Below are 25,960 nucleotides of genomic sequence, written 5' to 3'. Positions count from 1 at the left end.
TGGGGGGGGCACACACTTTCCACATCAGCAAGCTGATATCCAAACCACTTAAATAAAGCACCTGACATCAATGTAACATCTATGAATTCTGATATATGAATGACAACACCAGAGGTCAACATGGGCCAGAGCCAGCTGGAGCTCCTGGTCCATGGATAACATCCCTGAGGCAGTTTGAAGACGTATCCAATTATATATTTCATGTTTATTTTTCAACAAGAAATTGAAAAGACTGAAGCGACAAACAAAATTGCAAAATTATGACCCACCATTTCACATGGGTAGTGACAACGAGGGTTGGGTGATGTGCCAGAAGTATTCCAGCAACCACAGTTCAATTGGCAATTTACAGTAGTGTTCAGAATAATAGTAGTGCTATGTGACTAAAAAGATTAATCCAGGTTTTGAGTATATTTCTTATTGTTACATGGGAAACAAGGTACCAGTAGATTCAGTAGATTCTCACAAATCCAACAAGACCAAGCATTCATGATATGCGCACACTCTTAAGGCTATGAAATTGGGCTATTAGTAAAAAAAAGTAGAAGAGGGGGTGTTCACAATAATAGTAGTGTGGCATTCAGTCAGTGAGTTCATCAATTTTGTGGAACAAACAGGTGTGAATCAGATGTCCCCTATTTAAGGATGAAGCCAGCACCTGTTGAACATGCTTTTCTCTTTGAAAGCCTGAGGAAAATGGGACGTTCAAGACATTTTTCAGAAGAACAGTGTAGTTTGATTAAAAAGTTGATTGGAGAGGGGAAAACGTATACGCAGGTGCAAAAAATTCTAGGCTGTTCATCTACAATGATCTCCAATGCGTTAAAATGGACAAAAAAAAAAAAAAAAAACAGAGACGCGTGGGAGGAAATGGAAAACAACCATCAAAATGGATAGAAGAATAACCAGAATGGCAAAGGCTCACCCATTGATCAGCTCCAGGATGATCAAAGACAGTCTGGAGTTACCTGTAAGTGCTGTGACAGTTAGAAGACGCCTGTGTGAAGCTAATTTATTTGCAAGAATCCTCCGCAAAGTCCCTCTGTTAAATAAAAGATGTACAGAAGAGGTTACAATTTGCCAAAGAACACATCAACTAGCCTAAAGAGAAATGGAGGAATATTTTGTGGACTGATGAGAGTAAAATTGATCTTTTTGGGTCCAAGGGCCACAGACAGTTCGTGAGACGACACCCAAACTCTGAATTCAAGCCATAGTTCACAGTGAAGACAATGAAGCATGCTGGTGCAAGCATCATGATATGGGCATGTTTCTCCTACTATGGTGTTGGGCCTATATATCACATAGCAGGTATTATGGATCAGTTTGGATATGTCAAAATACTTGAAGAGGTCATGTTGCCTTATGCTGGAGGACATGCCCTTGAAATGGGTATTTCAACAAGACAATGACCCCAAGCACACTAGTAAACCAGCAAAATCATGGTTCCAAACCAACAAAATTAATGCCTCGCAGATGTGAAGAAATCATGAAAAACTGTGGTTATACAACTAAATACTAGTTTAGTGAGTCACAGGATTGCTAATAAAGCAGTTTGAACATAATAGTTTTGAGTTTGTAGCGTGAACAGCAGATGCTACTATTATTGTGAACACCCCCTTTTCTACTTTTTTTTACTAATAGCCCAATTTCATAGCCTTAAGAGTGTGCATATCATGAAAGCTGGGTCTTGTTGGATTTGTGAGAATCTACTGGTACCCTGTTTCCCATGTAACAATAAGAAATATACTCAAAAACCTGGATTAATCTTTTTAGTCACATAGCACTACTATTATTCTGAACACTACTGTATAGTGCATTTGGCATAAGTGCTGGGAGGGAGAAGAATGCACTCATACGTCAACTTGAAAAGCTGCTGCTTACATAAACAGATTATGTGCAAAATCGTTACTAGTCTAGTTTGCTACCGTGAGCAGAGTGAATATTGGGAAAATTGACCAACTGCAACAACAAACTCTTAATTTTTTTGCAACAACAGAATTCAAAGATACTCGTGTTAATGTCTGCGCAAAATAAAAACATACATTTTACCTGAAAATGTTATTTTGTGAACATTTACCAAACAGAAAACATGAGCCTTGAAAATTGTTTGTCTGCTATTTTGTGGGAGGTATGCGGTTTGTGATTCAGCAACCCCCTCCCTGGTAGCCTTAAACTGTTGGTTTCAAAAGTGCATTCCCACAACAGAGGTAAAATTCATCCAACAACTCCAGTGATAGCACTTCATTTTCAAGCATACAAACTACAGAGGCAATTGCGAGCTTCAACTTGATAAATCAAATCAATTTTATTTATATAGCGCCAAATCACAACAAACAGTTGCCCCAAGGCGCTTTATATTGTAAGGTAAAAGCCATACAATAATTACAGAAAAACCCCAACAGTCAAAATGACCCCCTGTGAGCAAGCACTTGGTGACAGTGGGAAGGAAAAACTCCCTTTTAACAGGAAGAAACCTCCAGCAGAACCAGACTCAGGGAGGGACAGTCTTCTGCTGGGACTGGTTGGGGCTGAGGGGAGAGAATCAGGAAAAAGACATGCTGTGGAAGAGAGCAGAGATCAATCACTAATGATTAAATGCAGAGTGGTGCATACAGAGCAAAAAGAGAAAGAAACACTCAGTGCATCATGGGAACCCCCCAGCAGTCTAAATCTATAGCAGCATAACTAAGGGATGGTTCAGGGTCACCTGATCCAGCCCTAACTATAAGCTTTAGCAAAAAGGAAAGTTTTAAGCCTAATCTTAAAAGTAGAGAGGGTGTCTGTCTCCCTGATCCAAATTGGGAGCTGATTCCACAGGAGAGGAGCCTGAAAGCTGAAGGCTCTGCCTCCCATTCCACTCTTAAAAACCCTAGGAACTACAAGTAAGCCTGCAGTCTGAGAGCGAAGCACTGTATTGGGGTGATATGGTACTATGAGGTCCCTAAGAGAAGATGGGACCTGATTATTCAAAACCTTATAAGTAAGAAGAAGAATTTTAAATTCTATTCTAGAATTAACAGGAAGCCAATGAAGAGAGGCCAATATGGGTGAAATATGCTCTCTCCTTCTAGTCCCCGTCAGTACTCTAGCTGCAGCATTTTGAATTTTTTTTTTAATTAACTGTTTAATATGCGCTTTGAATGACATATCCTGATCAAAAATGACTCCAAGATTTCTCACAGTATTACTAGAGGTCAGGGTAATGCCATCCAGAGTAAGGATCTGGTTAGACACCATGTTTCTAAGATTTGTGGGGCCAAGTACAATAACTTCAGTAGGTCATCCATGTCTTTATGTCTGTAAGACATTCCTGCAGTTTAACTAATTGGTGTGTGTCCTCTGGCTTCATGGATAGATAAAGCTGGGTATCATCTGCGTAACAATGAAAATTTAAGCAATGCTTTCTAATAATACTGCCTAAGGGAAGCATGTATAAAGTGAATAAAATTGGTCCTAGCACAGAACCTTGTGGAACTCCATAATTAACCTTAGTCTGTGAAGAAGATTCCCCATTTACATGAACAAATTGTAATCTATTAGATAAATATGATTCAAACCACCGCAGCACAGTGCCTTTAATACCTATGGCATGCTCTAATCTCTGTAATAAAATTTTATGGTCAACAGTATCAAAAGCAGCACTGAGGTCCACCAGAACAAGCACAGAGATGAGTCCACTGTCTGAGGCCATAAGAAGATCATTTGTAACCTTCACTAATGCTGTTTCTGTACTATGATGAATTCTAAAACCTAACTGAAACTCTTCAAATAGACCATTCCTCTGGAGATGATCAGCTAGCTGTTTTACAACTACCCTTTCAAGAATTTTTGAGAGAAAAGGAAGGTTGGAGATTGGCCTATAATTAGCTAAGATAGCTGGGTCAAGTGATGGCTTTTTAAGTAATGGTTTAATTACTGCCACCTTAAAAGCCTGTGGTACATAGCCAACTAATAAAGATAGATTGATCATATTTAAGATCGAAGCATTAATTAATGGTAGGGCTTCCTTGAGCAGCCTGGTAGGAATGGGGTCTAATAGACATGTTGATGGTTTGGAGGAAGTAACTAATGAAAATAACTCAGACAGAACAATTGGAAAGAAAGAGTCTAACCAAATACCGGCATCACTAAAAGCAGCCAAAGATAACGATACGTCTTTGGGATGGTTATGAGTAATTTTTTCTCTAATAGTTAAAATTTTATTAGCAAAGAAAGTCATGAAGTCATTACTAGTTAAAGGAATACTCGGCTCAATAGAGCTCTGACTCTTTGTCAGCCTGGCTACAGTGCTGAAAAGAAACCTGACGTTGTTCTTATTTTCTTCAATTAGTCATGAGTAGTAAGATGTCCTAGCTTTACGGAGGGCTTTTTTATAGAGCAACAGACTCTTTTTCCAGGCTAAGTGAAGATCTTCTAAATTAGTGAGACGCCATTTCCTCTCCAACGTACGGGTTATCTGCTTTAAGCTGCGAGTTTGTGAGTTATACCACGGAGTCAGGCACTTCTGATTTAAAGCTCTCTTTTTCAGAGGAGCTACAGCATCCAAAGTTGTCTTCAATGAGGATGTAAAACTATTGACGAGATACTCTATCTCACTTACAGAGTTTAGGTAGCTACTCTGCACTGTGTTGGTATATGGCATTAGAGAACATAAAGAAGGAATCATATCCTTAAACCTAGTTACAGCGCTTTCTGAAAGACTTCTAGTGTAATGAAACTTATTCCCCACTGCTGGGTAGTCCATCAGAGTAAATGTAAATGTTATTAAGAAATGATCAGACAGAAGGGAGTTTTCAGGGAATACTGTTAAGTCTTCAATTTCCATACCATAATTCAGAACAAGATCTATGATATGATTAAAGTGGTGGGTGGACTCATTTACATTTTGAGCAAAGCCAGTTGAGTCTAATAATATATTAAATGCAGTGTTGAGGCTGTCATTCTCAGCATCTGTGTGGATGTTGAAATCGCCCACAATAATTATCTTATCTGAGCTAAGCACTAAGTCAGACAAAAGTTCCGAAAATTCACAGAGAAACTCACAGTAACGACCAGGTGGACGATAGATAATAACAAATAAAACTGGTTTTTGGGACTTCCAATTTGGATGGACAAGACTAAGAGTCAAGCTTTCAAATGAATTAAAGCTCTGTCTGGGTTTTTGATTAATTAATAAGCTGGAATGGAAGACTGCTGCTAATCCTCCGCCTCGGATTGTGCTACGAGCGTTCTGGCAGTTAGTGTGACTCGGGGGTGTTGACTCATTTAAACTAAGATATTCATCCTGCTGTAACCAGGTTTCTGTAAGGCAGAATAAATCAATATGTTGATCAATTATTATATCATTTACTAACAGGGACTTAGAAGAGAGAGACCTAATGTTTAATAGACCACATTTAACTGTTTTAGTCTGTGGTGCAGTTGAAGGTGCTATATTATTTTTTCTTTTTGAATTTTTATGCTTAAATAGATTTTTACTGGCACCGTCTCTACGGGGATGGGGTAATGAGGGGATGGCAGGGGGAGAGAAGCTGCAGAGAGGTGTGTAAGACTACAACTCTGCTTCCTGGTCCCAACCCTGGATAGTCACGGTTTGGAGGGTTTAAGAAAATTGGCCAGATTTCTAGAAATGAGAGCTGCTCCATCCAAAGTGGGATGGATGCCGTCTCTCCTAACAAGACCAGGTTTTCCCCAGAAGCTTTGCTAATTATCTATGAAGCCCACCTCATTTTTTGGACACCACTCAGACAGCCAGCAATTCAAGGAGAACATGCGGCTAAACATGTCACTCCCGGTCCGATTGGGGAGGGGCCCAGAGAAAACTACAGAGTCCGACATTGTTTTTGCAAAGTTACACACCAATTCAATGTTAATTTTATTGACCTCCGATTGGCGTAACCGGGTGTCATTACTGCCGACGTGAATTACAATCTTACCAAATTTACGCTTAGCCTTAGCCAGCAGTTTCAAAGTTCCTTCAATGTTGCCTGCTCTGGCCCCCGGAAGACAACTGACTATGGTTGCTGGTGTCGCTAACTTCACATTTCTCAAAACAGAGTCGCCAATAACCAGAGTTTGATCCTCGGTGGGTGTGTCGCCGAGTGGGGAAAAACGGTTAGAAATGTGAACGGGTTAGCGGTGTACACGGGGCTTCTTTTTAGGGCTACGCTTCCTCCTCAGTCACCCAGTCGGCCTGCTTTCCCGGCTACTCGGGATCTGCTGGAAGGGAACTAACGGCGGCTAAGCTACCTTGGTCCACACCGACTACAGGGGCCTGGCTAGCTGTAGAATTTTCCACGGTGCGGAGCCGAGTCTCCAATTCGCCCAGCCTGGCCTCCAAAGCTACGAATAAGCTACACTCATTACAAGTACCATTACTGCTAAAGGAGGCCGAGGAATAACTAAACATTTCACACCCAGAGCAGAAAAGTGTGGGAGAGACAGGAGAAGCCGCCATGCTAAATCGGCTAAGAGCTAGTAGCTGCGCTAAGCTAGCGGATTCCTAAAAAACACACAAAGTGAATAATGTGTAAATAATTTAGAGGTGATTCAGCAGAGGGAGTGCTTTAGTTAAGGCACGTGAAGATTACACTGTGAAACAAATCGTTATCTAGTTATCTAGATCAATCTAACTGCGCAGATTAAACAGCTAACAGATACAGCAAAACACTGCTGTGCTCCGGAACAGGAAGTGATACAATACCGCAGTGAGAGCCAACCACCAGTAGAGGCTTGCCTCTTTTTAATGAAAGACGTGCGGACGGGTCCGCGCGTCGGGACGCAGCCGACGCGGCGCGGCGGCACAGGAAAAACACCTCCGTGTTGATAACCATTTGTAAAATCCAGTTGGCTTTTCATGGCTTTCAGTGGAGTGAGTATATGAGAAATTGTTTATCAGCTGGAGATGTTCCAACGTGTCCTCAAGGCTTCCAACAGAGGTGTTTTTCCTGTGGCGGAGCGTCGCGGCGGCTGCGAGCCGACGCTGCAATCCGCCCGCACGTCTTTCATTAAAAAAATCTCCTTTAACAGTGGAATATCCGGATAAAATGCTGAAACCGACTTCTTCTGAAACTTCTCTGTTCTCTCACGACGTCCTGGATCAATAGAGCCTGAAATGTGGAGGTTTTAAGCTTGAAACAGGCTGATGACGCCGCCTGAGAGCGCTGCGCGACGTCTCGCACCGTGAAAAGTCCTTAAAGCGACAGTATCACCTCAAAATCTCTCATCAGCTGTTAAAATTTTCACTGAAGACCAGCTTAATTTTTCGAACCATGTCCACTTCGATGTGTCTCACAGGTTTAGAAAAAATTTTGATCAAACAAAGCGCCAGTCTCTCAGCAACTTCTCAGACAAAGGAATTCCGACGAGGGGCTGGACGACTCCTCCCGCAAGGAGTGCTCACAGGCGAATGACGTCACCGACAGGCGTGGAAAAACTCACGCATGCGCACGAGGGTTCAAGCATGTCTGACGTAAAAACATATGAATGAAATCCATATAGTTTTTGAAAAAAATAAAAAGGACCTATACTTTACGGACAGACCTCGTATATATAACACTGATGTTAGACATTATTTGGTTGCACGTCTGTGGTAACCAACCTTCTCTTTTACATTGAACTGCTCTGACATCTGACTGATCTTTAGAAAGGCAACCTATCAACATATAGCCTTGTGAAATACAAATTAGACGTTTAAGTAAATAACTGTCTCAATGAAGAAAAAAGTCGAACTGATTTTGAAATCAGCCTCTCTCTCTCTCTCTTCCCCTTCCATCAATCAGACAAGAGATCTGCAGGACTGATTCTTCTCACTGCCAACTATTCTACTTCTCTCTCTCCCTCTCTCAGTGCTTTCTTAAATATGCATGCCCTACATTTCACCAACACCTTCCACATTCAAATGGTTGTCCCCTGTTCACGTCTCTTTTCTCTTCTTAAACTCAGTTTTATTCGTGGTTGACCCAATTTCTAGTTTTGATCTATGGTGAGGCATCTGAAGCAACAGACTGACAGACAGATAATACATCAACAAGCTGGCACAGATGCCTCTGTTGTGCCCATTACTGTGCACACTCTCCCTCTGTGAGAACCCATCGCATTCCTCGTGCCAAACTCAGCTCTTTGTTTCAATCCCTTCCTGCTGCACAACTCTATTTACTGTTTGGTCTGCAGAAACAATTACAAAGCAAGGGCAAGTTCATCATTCATCTGGCTGCTTTGTTGTAACAGGGTGGTCTGCCAAAAAGCTGCATCTTCTGCTCTCTGCAACCTCTACGCCGGAGAGATTCATCATGCCAGAGAAGAGGAGGCATTGTCTGGAGGACACTAGCAGAGGAAGTGTCTAGATGTGTGATTTTTCACCCTAATAACATGATCTATCTCGAGACAGTCCATGTGTGAATAAGAAGTAATTCTTCAGTTTTCTGTGATTGAATCATGAAATATTGTTTTTGGCTCATCTGGGTCTCCTGCAGAAGCTACCAGACAGCAGCTCCCTGCCTGACGAAAAGCTGCTCCTGCCGCAGCTGATGACATGTAAATGTCTTACATAACAATACTACATTGTGCAATCAGAGTCGAGGGGCCTGAGGAACTGGGACATAATGGTTTCATAATATCCCGAGTTGATCCATGACAAAGTCTATGCATTCTCTGAAAAGATGTTAATCAATCATAAGTGTATTTTTAAAACACATTTGTATTAACTTTTGTTCATATAGATCTACAATAGCATATGCAACAGAACATTCCCAGTTAAACATATGGCAGTACAAAAACAATACGAAACATACAAAAAAAAAAGAAAGCTCGACAAGATAAATAAACACTCACCCAATGAAGACCTTTGCAACAGTCATTCATCAAAGCCTCAACAATGTCACCCTTTCTTGACAAATTCTAAAAACAGTCCCCATGTTATAAAAATCAGCAGCTTTCCTTGTTGTTACATATGTGAGTTTGTCACAAACTACAGTTGATGTCAGATTCTTCAACCACTGACCAGGAATGGGCAGCAAACTCTGTTCCAGAATAGGGCTATAGAGTATCTAGTTTATAGATCAGATGAATGAGGGTAGTTGCCCAGACAGACGGCCATATTTTCCTGAATATAATTTGCACCTTTTTCTGCATTATACAGCTTGATACATTTGAATTTTTATGCACTGCTGAAGTGTACTTTTGATTGTTGGCATTTATTCTTTTATTATGAGAGTTTATTTTGTTTAGTGCTTTGATTCCTGAAAAAGCCCTATATAAACAGTTATTACAATAATTATTAATAATTAACATGTGATTTTTCAGTGTATAAGTCACACCAGAGAACAATTCAAGTCGCAGGACCTTCTAAAGTAGTTCAATCTAAACTAGTTCAAATAATACAAACAAACAAACGTGATTTATACTCTGGAAAATACAGTGGTAATTTAAGATCTGCAGGAATATTTCAGTGATTAAGCTGCATGAACCCCTGCCAAAACAATTTATAGTTCCTATTTAAACGAGTAACTAATCAATTCAACCCCATTCAATTATCAGCTGATTCCACTCGTATTTTGTAATGTCTCCCTTATTTTACCTTTACCTGCTACAATACTATGTAGTTTTACTTTTCTCTCTTTCTCATCTCCCCTTGGCACCAGCTCTAGGTCACAGGAGCAGGAGCTTCCATTGCTGAGTCAACATCAGAAGTGGAACACTGACCTCAAAACTGAGCAGAGGCCTGCACATCTAAATGCATATGCACGCACACAGACACACACAAACCAGACAACTAGTGTTTACTGCAAACCAGCACCACAGTAATTCTGTCAGCTACTACGTCTGGATGTAGGCCGATTCCAAACATTCTTAGACTGTCTAATAAGTGAGGACAATAATCCAGATGGTCATCATCCACTTACAGGGTGGTACCATCTCTCAGGCCTGTCCACGTATGAAAAAGTCTTGATATGAGCGTAATTCTGTATGCAAAAAACTTTTTTTTTTTTTAAAGATTTCAGAAACCCAGAAGTTTTTACATACATTTTTTTTTTAAATTAAGTCTCTAAACTGCTGTGATCCTGCAAAGTTTTCAGAATTTATGTATTTGCGAGGGAGGGCCAAGGGAGACAGTGGCTCAGTCTCTTGCCACACTGCAATAAGGTCCAGGGTTGGAGGTTCATTTCCCACCCATGTCCAGTTCATTTCTGTGCGTGGAGTTGCTCTCCCTGTGTCCAAAAACATGCATATCAGGTTCATGCTCCTTTCTTTGCCCTTGACTAAAATCGCGTCTGTAAATCTAGAGTTGGTCTCTGGCCGCCGGACTGTTGCTGCCCACTGGTCTCAGTGGTGGGATTGTATTCAACTATAATTGGGATGGGTTAAATACAGAGGAAAAATTTCATTGTATGTATGTATGTATGTACACTGACAATAAAGGCCCTTCTTCTTTAAAAGACATGCAGGTTTAGTGAACTGGAAACATTATAACTGTCCAGGTCTCCCTTGAAAAAGAAGTCTCTATCTCAATGGGACTAACCTGGTTAAATAAAGGTTAAATTAAAAATGAAAAAAGGACAAAAAATATGAACAGCGTCTTCTCGTGGGCCTAGTGGGATGTCTGGAGTGCTGGATTGGTGATCGCACAGTGTACGCTGTGATAGAGCCCACATGATTAAAAGGAGATTAAGAAATTCTTATCATAAAATATTCTTGCTGTGTTCAGACCTGCCTGTCCCTTTCGAAATACACTTATTTGTTCTTTAAAAATATATACGTAGATCTGCAGACACCTACCTCCTTGTAGCCCCTAGTTTATTGATTTAAATCACAAAAACTATTTTCTTTGGCACCACTTTAAATTTGTTCCGTAGTATTTTGATTAAGGATTCACAACATTGAAGCACCCGGGTCAAAACTGTCACGCATGAGTCTTCTGTAAAGGACCAGTGTCATGATGAAATGAGCTACCCGTCAAGAGGAGCTCCACCGCACAACTGCACAGTTCTCTCTACCCCGGACTTTAACACCCCCCCATCAAGTTTAGCTGTCCCTCTTTACCGCACAACCGTGCATGCACATCTACCAGATGAATTGAGCTCCCCCATCACCTAATGACAGTATTCTTCTTTAAAAACAGTGTGTACATGCAAGTCTTTACTTTTTTTTTTTTTTTTTTAATGAAAAGACACTGCAAAACACTGTAATTTTATGTAAAGACAAAACTTAGTGGGTTTTCTTCGGTGGGTGAGGTCAACTCGACGGATGAGGTGCGCATGCACAGCTGCGCAGAGAAGCTGTCAAGATGAGCGGGTAAGATGGTACCAGTGTAGTATATCCAAATTGTGTCCCGAGTACTCACTTGCTTACATCTGTTATTAAAGATAGGTAGTGCGTACTAACTGACATTAGTGCATACTAATTTTATTCAGATACAAGGGAAGACTTTTATCGCTGATGGAAAGCACCAAAACAAACAAAAAAAAAAAACAAAAAACACAAACAAACAAAAGAAAATGGAAACAAGACTGTGACAGGCAATTAATAAACATGTTCCACCAAAGATTGGATGAAAGTTTTGCTGGATATCTCCTAGACAGGAAAGACAATCATCACATGGGTCTGCTGTATCACTTGTTAATACTAAAATGACTTACAGTTACAATGTTTGAATATCTGTAGGGGTGTTGGCCAAGTTGTCAGGGCGCATGGCTTCAGTGCGGAAGGTTCCCGGTTCAAACCCCATCCCTGCAGGCTTCTCCATGTAATATGGAGTTGCATCAGGAAGGGCATCTGGCATAAACTTGTGCCAATTCAACATGCAGATCCACCTCGGATTTGCTGCAGTGACCCCGAGCGCAAATGAGGGAGCAGCAGAAGAGAGCAGCTGAAAGGAGTATCCGAGTATCAAATTTTTTTAACAGTCATAGCGCCACTTAAAAAAATGTAATTCATGAAGCATTTTGATTCTTGTTGCATAAAACAGCAGCAACACATTTCAGTGTTTCAAAAATTAAATGTGACTTGTTGACTAGTGTGGCTTGTATATGTTTTTTCCTCTTCATGACACATTTTTGGACAGATGTGATGAATTCTCTGGTATGACAAAGGAGTATGGGAAATAAAGCATGTGTGTTTTTGAGAGGTACATGTTAGCTCAGCTGGGAGACCATCTCCCATGTTGGTATGAAACAGGGAGGCTTGCACCCCTAAAACTCAATTTTAAATCTCTACCGGGTCATAAATTTGCATCATCTTAAACAGAACAATGGTTCCTGTTAAAGTCCAGTTTCTTCCTAGACAGTACATTCATAAAACAGGTCAACATTTACGAGCAGAAAACAAAAAAAAACTATGATTTTTCAACATTCAGTCTAAGTACTATCTGACAGTCAATGAAAATGACAGAATGGAACCGTTTGCCAGCATGTAAACACAAAGTAATACTGATATCTTATTTTTATCTGGAGTGAGCCGTAAACCAGCCGGCACAAAGTGCCTCTGAACCACATATGGTAATAAATTCCTTATTTTCTCATTGAACCTTCCTGTCTGCATCCTTTATATGGCTGTTAATGACGTCATTCCTTACGGCAAGAAAATAAAGTCAGCACATTTAGCATGGCAATTACTAACAGCACATGATGATGGCTGCAACACTGTGTCAGACTGCTGTCAATCATGTGACCTTTGGGTTTGAGGTAAGACCAAAGCAATCTAAAAAAATACTTTGAAACTTCCTTGTTGTCAAATGCAACACGAACATGTATGACTTTTTTTGGCATGTATGCAGCTGTTATTACATGGAGGACAGATAGAATGTGTTTGCATGCAACACAATAGTCAGTCTGACCTTGTATTTGCACAATATTCACTCACCAAAAATCTCCCCATTCTTAGCATATTCAGTCACCAAATACAGCATGTTCTTTGTCTCCATCACCTGAGAAAAGCACAGGATGAAGGAACAGGGACACAGGGAAGGGGGTGGGGATGGGAAGAGGTTTATTAATGCCAACGATAGACAAAGAAGACCACTTTCCAACAGCAAGTCATTAGATAACCTAAATTAACAGAATCCGGTTACATGACAGTGAGCAAAAATAGATGTATTACCAGTGATACAAATAAATGAAATATTACACAACACCCCACATGACATTTTCTGTGGTTAAAACAGCGTCTGTCAGACATAAGATCAAAGGCAAAACAAAATGCATGAATAGCACATCGTCTAAATATGGAATCTGTGTGAGAGAATGGAGGTGGTACTTAAAACCTTTCAGTTCTGGTACAGTGCTGGTTTGTGTAGGAGGATGAGAACTGATTTAGAAGCAGAAACAGCCAAGAGATTCTAAAAAATAAATAAATAAAATACATGTAGAGGGGAAGATGAATCAGACAATGAGCCAGACATTCACACTAGACAACCTACGCTCCTTGTTTATGATCAATTTTCCATCTGTTATGCTGACCGATTCATGAATTCATGAATTTAAATTTCATCCCACTTTTTTTTTTTATTAATATATATATATATATATATATCCGAAATCCGAAAACACTATACATTAGGAGTCCGTAAATATACAAGGGCAACTGTCAGGTTCTTCTACTTTTGGGTGCCATTTAATTTAATTTTTATTTTTTTGTCCTAGTTTAGATCAGACTGTATATTGCAATTGTGTCCCTGCAGGTGAGACAAAATTCAAAGTATAAAATCTCCAACCATTTGTGGAACACATCCATGTTTTTGTACAACCCCAATTCCAATGAAGTTGGGATGTTGTGTAAAATGTAAATAAAACAGAATAAAATAATTTGCAAATCCTCTTCAACCTATATTCAACTGAATACACCACAAAGACAAGATATTTAATGTTCAAACTGATCAACTTTATTGTTTTGTGCAAATATTTGCTCATTTTGAAAAGGATGCCTGCAACACGTTTCAAAAAAGCTGGGACAGTGGCAAAAAAGACTGGGAAAGTTTATGAATACCCAAAGAACACCTGTTTGTAACATTCCACAGGTGAATTGGAAACAGGTGAGTGTCATGATTGGGTATAAAAGGAGCATCCCCAAAAGGCTCAGCCGTTCATAAGCAAAGATGGGGCAAGGATCACCACTTTGTGAACAAGTGCGTGAAATAGTCCAACAGTTTAACAACAATGTTTCTCAATGTTCAGTGCAAGGAATTTAGGGATTCCATCATCTACAGTCCATAATATAATCAGAAAATTCAGAGAATCTGGAGAACTTTCAACACGTAAGCAGCAAGGCCAAAAACCAACACTGAATGCCTGTGACCTTCGACCCTACAGGCGGCACTGCATTAAAAACTGACATCATTGTGTAAAGGATCTTATCACGTCCAGAAACACCGCCGCCTTCACTGGGCCTGAGCTCATTTGAAACGGACAGATGCAAAGTGGAAAAGTGTGCCGTGGTCTGATGAGTCCACATTTCAAATTGTTTTTGGAAATCATGGACATCGTGTCTTCTGGACAAAAGAGAAAAAAGACCATCCAGATTGTTTCCAGCACAGAGTTCACAAGCTAGCATCTGTGATGGTATGGGGGTGTGTTAGTGCCCATGGCATGGACCATTTACACATCTGTGATGGCAGCATCAATTCTGTAACATGTTACAACAGCGTGGCTTCGTAGTAAAAGAGTGCGTACTAGACTGGCCTGCCTGCAGTCCAGACCTGTTGCCCACTGAAAATGTGTGGCTCTTTATGAAGCGCAAAATACAACAACGGAGACCCCGGGCTGTTGAAGTCGTACATCAAGCAAGAATGGGAAAGAATTCCACCTACAAAGCTTCAACAATTAGTGTCCTCAGTTCCCAAACACTTATTGAGTGTTGTTAGAAGGAAAGGTGATGTAACACAGTGGTAAACATACCACTGTCCCAGCTTTTTTGAAACGTGATGCAGGCATCCATTTCAAAATGAGCAAATATTTGCACAAAAACAATAAAGTTTATCAGTTTGAACATTAAATATCTTGTCTCTGTGGTGTATTGAATTGAATATAGGTTGAAGAGGATTTGCAAATAATTGTATTCTGTTTTTATTTACATTTTAAACAACGTCCCAACTTCATTGGAATTGAGGTTGTAGATTTAGAAATGATAGAAATGTTAACATCCACTAAAAACAAAATCTAAACTAAAACTAGAGATCTGTGAGCAACACTGCCATAATAGTGGCTTGCATGTTATTCTATTTCTGGGATAGGGCCGACTGAAATTCTTATTTTCATAAACAACCGACAGTTTGATTATGTTCATGATTATTTGTTAGGTCCATAAGATGTTTTTAAAATGGTGAAAATGTCAGTGTTTTTCAGAGAACAAGATAATGCCTTCAAGTGTTTTGTTTTCTCCACAGCCCAAATATATTCAGTTTACTGCCAGACAGGAGTGAAGAAACTAATAAATAAACCAGGAAATGTAACCATGTAAGAAGCTGAAATCAGAGAATTTGGATATTCAAAAAAAGACTGCCCAGATATCGAGACATACTCAGGGGAGGATGGTCTTTAGTTTAGTGAGCTGAGGGTCTCATCACTGCATTTTGCAGATGATGTGGTCCTGTTAGCATCATCGGCCTGTGACCTCCAACACTCACTGGTTCTGTTCGCAGCAAAACATGGAGTGGCTGGAATGAGGATCAGCACCTCTAAATCTGAGGCCATGGTGAAACCGATGGATTGCATACTCCAGGTAGGGAATGAGGTCTTTCCCCAAGCAAAGGAGTTCAAGTAACTCGTGGTTTTGTTCAAGAGTGAGGGAACAATGGAGTGTGAGACTGGCTGGAGAATCGGCGCGGCAGGGACAACATTGCATTAGCTCTGGCATACTGTTGTGACGAAAAGGGAGTTGAGCCGAAAGGCAAAGCTCTCGATCTCCTGGTCAATCTTTGTTCCTACTCCACCTATGGTCATGACAGAAAGATCTAGATCATGGGTACTATAGACTGATGGAATAAATTAAAAACAACAATAATTATAGACCCCTTTAGAAAAAGCCTGATGATATCAATTACCCAAAAGTGTCATACATTAAAGAAAACGATGACAGACTGAAGAGGCCACACAACACATGATGAACTAGTGGAGGGTTAAACAGTTGTGTTGTGGATCTGTTTATGACTTAGTGCATTCATTGAGTCCACAGGGCCAACTGTGGTTTGTGAGACTGAAGAGGAAATCACTAATTGACCTGTGGTGATGAGATGGATGGGACTGGTGAAATAATGATATGTACCAAGAGCATAAAGCTGGAATAGTGCCATGTGGTTGTGTAATGATAATGAACAGCTTATCATCTTTTACACATGCATCATCTCCAGTCTGTCCTTTACATCTCCATCTCTGTTTGGTTTCTCTCTGCCTCCAAACATGACAGGCACAAACTTCAACAAACTGTCAGGTCAGTGGGGGGCGGCGGGGATCATCGGAGCCAGCCTGGCCTCTATGCAGGACTTATACCAATCCAGGACCAGGAAGCAAGCTGGTAACATCTCTGCAGACCCCTCACACCGTGGACACACTCTGTTTAAACTCCTCCCCTCTGGTTGACATCACAGAGCTCTGTGCGTCAAAACAACGAGGCACAGAAGCAGTTTCTTTCCACATGCCTTCACACTGATTAACAGTTTAACCTACCATAAAACTCACTAATTCATACCTCATGTGCAACTTCAATCTGTTTATCTGTTTCGCCTTTGCACATTTTTATTGCACATTTTATTGTAAATTATTCAGTGTTTAATGTTTATTTGTACATGCTTGTACAGAGAGAGTACAGTTCACACCAGAGTCAAATTCCTTGTATTCTTTTTTAAGATACTTCGTGAATAAAGGTTATTCTGATTCTGATTCTTTAGTAAATGCACCAAAGCACATCATTCACACATGAACCCACTCTGTGGACACTCACAGGGAGCTGGAGCCTCTCCTGGGATCCCCAGTGCACAATAATCAAGAGGGGGAGAACACAATATAAATCACAAAGTGTTCCCAGCCAGGACAAACATGGTGACCAAAGAGATGTGCCATGTTGCAGGCACCAGTAGGTAACTCCCACAGTGTGTACTGAGGCAGTGGTTCTCAATCCTTGTCCATGGGGACCCTGACCCTGTGTATTTTAGATTTCTCATTGCTCTTACCATAGCCAATTAGCTCAGTTTGGTCTGTTCAGCTAACCAGAAGCTGGTAGATACCAGACCTACACCTGATGCTATATAAAAGCACATTTTTCTTATACCCTCATCACACATACGCTGATTGAGGCTGAATAAGCGAAGTGCGCATCTCAGGCCACGTGGTGCATTATGGGCAGGCTAAAGTTTTCAGCTACCAACCCACAAGCTATGGTGGCGGAAAGCAGCGAGGAGTGCTGCGATTTGGATCATTTCAACCTCTGGAAAGTTGACGATTTAAAGCGTTTTTGTAAGCTCCGCGGATTGCCTGTTACAACCACGACTATGTACGGCAGTGGACAGAAATGGAAAGAAGAGCTGGTTGTGCTTGCGTGTGCTGCATCTGTACAGAAAGTACCGTTAGTGCCGACGAAGGAGGAAGAGCGAGCTGCTGTCGAAAATAACCCGTGCTTGTTGATAGTTGGAGAAAAACAAATTTCTGACCCCTTGAAGGCAACTGACAGATGGTTAGACGAAGGTCAGAGACTGAAACTGTGGATATTGCAGAATATTTGCTAAGCAGGGATGAGAAATCGCAACTCTGCCGGCTTCTGATCATTTCTTAATAACATTTACATTTACTCTGATGGACTACCCAGCAGTGGGGAATAAGTTTCATTACACTAGAAGTCTTTCAGAAAGCGCTGTAACTAGGTTTAAGGATATGATTCCTTCTTTATGATCTCTAATGCCATATACCACCACAGTGCAGAGTAGCTACCTAAACTCTGTAAGTGAGATAGAGTATCTCGTCAATAGTTTTACATCCTCATTGAAGACAACTTTGGATGCTGTAGCTCCTCTGAAAAAGAGAGCTTTAAATCAGAAGTGCCTGACTCCGTGGTATAACTCACAAACTCGTAGCTTAAAGCAGATAACCCGTAAGTTGGAGAGGAAATGGCGTCTCACTAATTTAGAAGATCTTCACTTAGCCTGGAAAAAGAGTCTGTTGCTCTATAAAAAAAGCCCTCCGTAAAGCTAGGACATCTTTCTACTCATCACTAATTGAAGAAAATAAGAACAACCCCAGGTTTCTTTTCAGCACTGTAGCCAGGCTGACAAAGAGTCAGAGCTCTATTGAGCTGAGTATTCCATTAACTTTAACTAGTAACGACTTCATGACTTTCTTTGCTAACAAAATTTTAACTATTAGAGAAAACATTACTCATAACCATCCCAAAGACGTATCATTATCTTTGGCTGCTTTCAGTGATGCCGGTATTTGGTTAGACTCATTCGCTCCGATTGTTCTGTCTGAGTTATTTTCATTAGTTACTTCATCCAAACCATCAACATGTTTATTAGACCCCATTCCTACCAGGCTGCTCAAGGAAGCCCTACCATTATTTAATGCTTCGATCTTAAATATGATCAATCTATCTTTGTTAGTTGGCTATGTACCACAGGCTTTTAAGGTGGCAGTAATTAAACCATTACTTAAAAAGCCATCACCTGACCCAGCTATCTTAGCTAATTATAGGCCAATCTCCAACCTTCCTTTTCTCTCAAAAATTCTTGAAAGGGTAGTTGTAAAACAGCTAACTGATCATATGCAGAGGAATGGTCTATTTGAAGAGTTTCAGTCAGGTTTTAGAATTCATCATAGTACAGAAACAGCATTAGTGAAGGTTACAAATGATCTTCTTATGGCCTCGGACAGTGGACTCATCTCTGTGCTTGTTCTGTTAGACCTCAGTGCTGCTTTTGATACTGTTGACCATAAAATTTTATTACAGAGATTAGAGCATGCCATAGGTATTAAAGGCACTGCGCTGCGGTGGTTTGAATCATATTTGTCTAATAGATTACAATTTGTTCATGTACATGGGGAACCTTCTTCACAGACTAGGGTTAATTATGGAGTTCCACAAGGTTCTGTGCTAGGACCAATTTTATTCACTTTATACATGCTTCCCTTAGGTAGTATTATTAGACGGTATTGCTTAAATTTTCATTGTTACGCAGATGATACCCAGCTTTATCTATCCATGAAGCCAGAGGACACACACCAATTAGCTAAACTGCAGGATTGTCTTACAGACATAAAGACATGGATGACCTCTAATTTCCTGCTTTTAAACTCAGATAAAACTGAAGTTATTGTACTTGGCCCCACAAATCTTAGAAACATGGTGTCTAACCAGATCCTTACTCTGGATGGCATTGCCCTGGCCTCTAGTAATACTGTGAGAAATCTTGGAGTCATTTTTGATAAGGATATGTCATTCAAAGCGCATATTAAACAAATATGTAGGACTGCTTTTTTGCATTTACGCAATATCTCTAAAATCAGAAAGGTCTTGTCTCAGAGTGATGCTGAAAAACTAATTCATGCATTTATTTCCTCTAGGCTGGACTATTGTAATTCATTATTATCAGGTTGTCCTAAAAGTTCCCTAAAAAGCCTTCAGTTAATTCAAAATGCTGCAGCTAGAGTACTGACGGGGACTAGAAGGAGAGAGCATATCTCACCCATATTGGCCTCTCTTCATTGGCTTCCTGTTAATTCTAGAATAGAATTTAAATTCTTCTTCTTACTTATAAGGTTTTGAATAATCAGGTCCCATCTTATCTTAGGGACCTCGTAGTACCATATCACCCCAATAGAGCGCTTCGCTCTCAGACTGCAGGCTTACTTGTAGTTCCTAGGGTTTGTAAGAGTAGAATGGGAGGCAGAGCCTTCAGCTTTCAGGCTCCTCTCCTGTGGAACCAGCTCCCAATTCAGATCAGGGAGACAGACACCCTCTCTACTTTTAAGATTAGGCTTAAAACTTTCCTTTTTGCTAAAGCTTATAGTTAGGGCTGGATCGGGTGACCCTGAACCATCCCTTAGTTATGCTGCTATAGACGTAGACTGCTGGGGGTTCCCATGATGCACTGTTTCTTTCTCTTTTTGCTCTGTATGCACCACTCTGCATTTAATCATTAGTGATCGATCTCTGCTCCCCTCCACAGCATGTCTTTTTCCTGGTTCTCTCCCTCAGCCCCAACCAGTCCCAGCAGAAGACTGCCCCTCCCTGAGCCTGGTTCTGCTGGAGGTTTCTTCCTGTTAAAAGGGAGTTTTTCCTTCCCACTGTAGCCAAGTGCTTGCTCACAGGGGGTCGTTTTGACCGTTGGGGTTTTACATAATTATTGTATGGCCTTGCCTTACAATATAAAGCGCCTTGGGGCAACTGTTTGTTGTGATTTGGCGCTATATAAAAAAAAATTGATTGATTGATTGATAATGACGACAATGACGGTGAGTCTCACATATAACCTCTTTGGTGTCACGTTTGTTTTGATAAGTTGACAGACATACAATGATATGTGCATGCATGCAGTTTGTTTACAGAACGTTAATTTTACAATATTATGCGCCACGTCATTCATGGCGCGACATTACAGTCATAAGTCGATGCACGAAAACGGCGGCACGGTTTCAGGATATTGACAAAATAAATGTGTGCAAGAAACTTACAATTTTAGTCCGTCTTTTACGTCCGTGTGGATCTTTCTTTTCTGTGGCGAAATTGTGTAGAATGAACGGAGGTTTACGACCACATTTCTTCTTCTTTCCATCTTTGTGTGGACTCGGCGGGGCTTTGCAATCGTGTGTTTTCAGCCAACTTTCAAGCCTATAAATTCTGTTCGAGCATTTGAAAACAGCACAATGCGCCCCTGTCATTATTGTATGTGTCGCTTAAGGCTTAAAGCCTTTGAAACAATCCCTGTAAAAGCCTTAACTTTTACAGTCCGCTAATGCTACTGTATACGAAATTCAATGGGAGCAGTGTGAGTGTGGTAGCTGAGATTTTTGCCCCCGTTTGACCCACGCATGCGCAGATGTGATGCGCATTTCACTTATTGCATCAGAATGACATATCCGGCCACAATCGGGAAATATTGACTTGCGGTTCGAAGACCAACTGATGGCAGTCTGTGAGCATCTACATATTTGGTCCCATTTGCTCGGCTGTACCGAGTGTGTTGCATATGTTCAAAACACTCTTGGCGCCATCGAGATGGAACACACATAAAGACTTGCGTTGTGCTCCTGAAGTGAGCAAAAAAAAAAAAAAAAAAAAAAAGAGATCAAAGTTCACTGAAAAGGCTGCGTTGACGCATGGTGTGACTGCTTGGCCCCCTGCCAGCAAACTTTCAGCAAAGGTGTCCAGTGGCACGCACGCACATGCGCCCCGTGTGTGCGTGGGGCACACGTGCGCATGAGGAACACTGCGCTGCCTCCCACTCAGGCTCCGTGTTTGCAATCCAGATGTAGTCTTCAGGCAGTCTTCAGAGCCTTTTATGGCCGTCTGACAGCAGTCTCTGTCATCTACCTGTTGTCTACATGTGCTCTGGATGACATCGTGCAGATGTGGATGAGGTAATCTGGATGCGTTCTGACACTGCTGACCACGCCTCTTTCCCTCCCGACTGCGTCCGATTATGGTAATATTTGCCGTTTCGGCCTGGTTCCTGCACATTCTTGCTATGTGTGACGGGGGCTTTAGGACCTTACTGCAGAATGTACAGAATAATCGTATTATGAATGTGCATCTTGGTGAGATGATGTAGAAGAATTTTTAGGTCCATATTTGAACTGTGATGAACTATCAAGTGTCCTGATCCGAACTGTATGTCCTCTGGTTGAACTAGCAGGTGTTCAACCCAAAAAAAGGGCTCTATTAGTCATTTAGTCTGTCAGGGGCTTTCCAAGGCCTTTTAGGTGCTTTCCCGCAGGCCACGTGCGGGGGCCTCAGGCCAGCTGCACGTGTGGCTGAGGCCACGTGCGGAGGGGGCCTCAGGCCAGCTGCACCTGTGGCTGAAGGTCTTTTAAAAAAATCAGTTGTAAATCCTTCATGTTTTAATGGGAGCATTTGTCACATTGAAATAATGGCCTAACACCTGCTTAGGGTTCACTAGAGGACGCTTCCAATAGAAAACCATGTCTTGGGAATGAAATAAATAAAAAAGTCGAAGGAGGAGCGATGCCCGCGGGTCTCCAATAAATAGACGAGCGCGGTTGTCATATTCAGTCTCTCTAGAGGACTCAGTTTGTCTAAGCTTTGTGTCGAAGGCTTAAATAAACTTAAAAACTCTGTGCATTTTATCTTGCTTAAGGCTGAATTATTCTAAAGTGTTGTGTCCTCTTTCTAGCATATCACTTGCAATTAGTTTGTGTTATCTAAAAGACGACATCCTGAGAAGACCAAAAAGACGAGCCGCGACAGAACTTGGCGAGCCAGCTTCAGGAGGGTCCAGGGGCATTCCGGCAGCCTGGGGCAGTCCAGCTCATCCCTCCAGACCGTAAATAACAGTGATCACGACTAAAAGGTAAGCAGAAACCTTTTATAACTTCTGCACGATCTGGAGGAGTGAGTCTGGATTTCCGCCCAAGTTGACAGGTGATATTTTTAATTGCCTCTTACCCAAAAGAACCTGGACTAAGAAAATTGATAAGAGACTAAAAAAAAGATAAGATTGAAAATTATCAGGCCTTGTAGATAAAATGCTCAGAAGGTGTGTGTGTTCCCGGGAAAAAGAATGTCTATGTGAGTGAAAGTTCAGGAATGTTCATGAACTCTGGTGCGGAAAGAGTGCGTGGAGAACTAACCTGGATGCTTGGGGAATAATTGGTGTTGAAATTCGTTACTAACGTACCGGCTGATAGCATGCGCTGTAGGGGTTAATTTAGGGGAGTATACTGACAAATAGATACAAGGTAATACAAGGTTATTTAAAGAGTTTAACAGAGACTGAAGTGAAATAAGTGAGAAAAAAGAGTTTAACAAGAGAATACGTGCAGAGAAAGCACAAGATAAGCGCCTGAGGGGGCGCAGTAGAAATACCGTACGTGATAAAGAGATTTAAAGAGAAAAGTGCAAAGAAGCACAGCTGACAGTAAGTAAAAGAGCTCAATAAAGGACGTCATTTTTTAAGAAAAGAGAAAAACTATAAAAAAATAATAAAATAAATAGAGAGTTAGTGCAGAATACATGAAAATTAATGAAGCAGAAAATAGTGCAGTAAGGCACCAAATACACACTTGTGGGGCGTGGGAGAAGAATAAGTAATTAAGTACACAGTAATATGAGTTTTTTTATAAGAAAAGAAAAAGAGAATATTTTCAGTGCAAAGGCACATTAAGCTCACGAGGAGCTCAGTAAGTGAAAAAAAAAAAAGGCAGAAGAAAGTGCAGAAAGGCACAGGATACGCACGCGAGGCGCGGTAAGGCGTAGAAATAAATGAAATATTGTATGCTCAAAGAGGGCTTGAAAAAAGTAATATATGAAGTTGCTGACAGCGCCGGAGAAGCTGTCTAACGTGAAGAAGAGATACATGCTTAAACAGAACACATTGGTGTTAAGTGAATAAAAAGGTTGTTTAAAGCCGCGGAGTGAAAAGTGGCAGAAGTCTAGATAGAGATATATAGAAAGTTGTTTTTAATAATTTTTGTGTATAAAGCTTTTGAAGATTGGTGTGTGGGAGAGTGGAGAGTAATCTGTGTAAAGCTGTGAGAACTTGCAGGCTGGCTGACATACAAGATTAATGTGAAAGAGTACGAGGGGGAGGTATTTAGACCCAACAGGAGGACTTGGGAGGTGCATGACAGGCAGAGAGGAAAGTGTGAAACAGAGGCAGTGAAGAAAAAGACAGGAGAAGAGTGCTATGTAAATACAGAGAAGGTAGATATTATTTCAAAGAGAGAAAACTAATAAACAAACATAGCAGAAAAAGACGAGAAGCAGAAAGTTAAAAAAAAAATAAATAAAATAAAATAAAAATTAGAAGGGAAATAGAAAGTCGGGAGCAAAGACATTAGGAGGTGTTAGGGTTGTAAGAGGATTAAATAAATAAAGTTGGTTATAAATCAAAAGAGTTAAAGCTTAGATTATAGTGAAAAAGCTGACAGACTGATCAATGCTTGGGACAGTCTTTGATGGGAGACTTAAGTGATGATGAAATAATACTCCCAGAACATTACTTGACTGACGGAGACATCGAAACCCAGGGAATCAGGACACATTTTTGGCTGGAAAGGACCTATTTTGACAGGGTAGGAGCAGAACATTGGCAGGACGAACAAGAGATCAATCAGAAATTATGGCAGATTACTAAGGTAATCAATCTGAAGCAAAAGAAAGAACAATTCCCTCTAATTAATTGGGAGCTGCTGATAAGACGTCTGTGGCATCAGGGTTTAACCCCGTGGCTGGAGCTGCTTTGTGCTGACCCTAATAAAGAACTTAGCATACCATTAAATCATTTAGTAACACTACCAACCGATCCAGGTGAAGAACTGTTTCCTAGGTTGACTCTGACTGTGGTCCCAAGGAAGGTTCGGTGGGAAACAGGTAAATTTTCATATTTAGTTAAAGAAAAAGAAGACGGGCATAGCAGTTGGAAATTTAATCCTTTTAAGGGTTTAAAATACAAAACAGGTGTTACAGCCAGCAAGTTATTGGTCTGGATCAGGACAGCCCCTGAGGGACTACCAGAACACCATAGAAACACCTCACATAGCGTTTGTCAGGGTTACATGGGTAACTCTCAAGGTCAAGGTCGGGAAAGTACCCCGCTAGACTTAGTACTAAGAAAATATCCAGGAAAACGCACTAAGGCCAACCAATGTATGAGAAAGTGGCACAAAAGGTCACATGGGGGCAGGCAATGGCCTTTGGAGGGATCATTTGATCCGGTGATGTGTGAAGCAGTTGCGGTAGAAATACAGAAAAAAGAAATTAAAGATCAGCAGAAGAACGTAAAAAACAACAAAAAACGCACTGAAGAAAAAGAAGTTTTGGCCTTGTTCAAGCAGGAAGCACAGAGGCTACAGCAGAAAAGAGAAAAAATGACAGAGGAAAGATCCAAAGAGACTAAAGCCAGTGCACCGAGCTGGGAAGCAGAGCCACCCCCATATAAACGTCATGATATGGGGAAGACAGCTGGACAATTTGTATTAGGAACTCGTGAAGAGGACCAAGGCATGGATGTGGAGGGCAAATTCACACTGACACTAAAAGCTCGAGAGCCACAAGGAGACAGGTCCTCAGTCTGTCAAATGGATCATACAAGGTCTCCAAGTCCGAAAGTAAGTGGTCGCACACCACGACCAGCAGGGGGGGCCACAAATAACAGTGACACGGAGGCAGACGAGGATAAAGAGAGAGACCTGAAGGCTCCGCCTGCACATCGAGGTCCACTGAAAACCGTCCCCTCCCACCATAAGTCAGCCGACTGGACCTTCACAGGCTATAGAGGCTCCAAAGAGTGGCACAAGAGCTTCTGTGACACACTGGATCTGGCCAGAAGAGATAATGAAGAACTAGCTGAGCAACTTCGGCTAGCGAAGGAAAGAACACTAAGACATAGGGACGCAGAGGAAAGAAGAATATTACAACAATCGACGCCCAATCAAGGGAATCACATTATAGAGCCACCCACCCGAAAAATTTCTGGTGAGATCGTCATTGAGAGTGCAAAAGAGGCCCGACTCAGGCAAAGACAACAATGTGTAGCCAAAGACATAGCGGCTTTAGAACAGGATATAACCAACTGGATAGACTGCCTGGAACCAGTCAGTCGCACTCGATCTGGAAGACAGTATGGAGCCCCCACAGAAGAAGAGGAGGACGAAGACCTCATATGCCCATTGGTGGTTAGAAATGGTCATCATGTGTATACCCCATGGAGCTGGACAGACATGGTGGGGCTGGCCAACAGGCTGCCAGACATCACCCAAGGAGCTGGGAGATGGATAACTGCCTTAGAAGAAGGCACTGC

The 25,960-nt window shown here is 41.2% G+C and overlaps 1 protein-coding gene across 1 annotated transcript in view; it reads right to left on the bottom strand.

The window, feature by feature from the left end:
• Window positions 1-25,960, bottom strand: part of sik2b (salt-inducible kinase 2b) — a 198,607-nt gene that overhangs the window by 91,846 nt on the left and 80,801 nt on the right. The window contains 1 exon segment of the mRNA XM_034169323.1: window positions 12,862-12,925. Coding sequence (XP_034025214.1) covers window positions 12,862-12,925 — 64 coding nt within the window.

The sequence above is a fragment of the Thalassophryne amazonica genome, chromosome 4 (assembly GCF_902500255.1).
Source record: "Thalassophryne amazonica chromosome 4, fThaAma1.1, whole genome shotgun sequence".
In the NCBI taxonomy this organism is placed as follows: domain Eukaryota; kingdom Metazoa; phylum Chordata; class Actinopteri; order Batrachoidiformes; family Batrachoididae; genus Thalassophryne; species Thalassophryne amazonica.
Note: the sequence above shows the minus strand (reverse complement) of the source record. Positions and strands in the feature narration are given on the sequence as shown.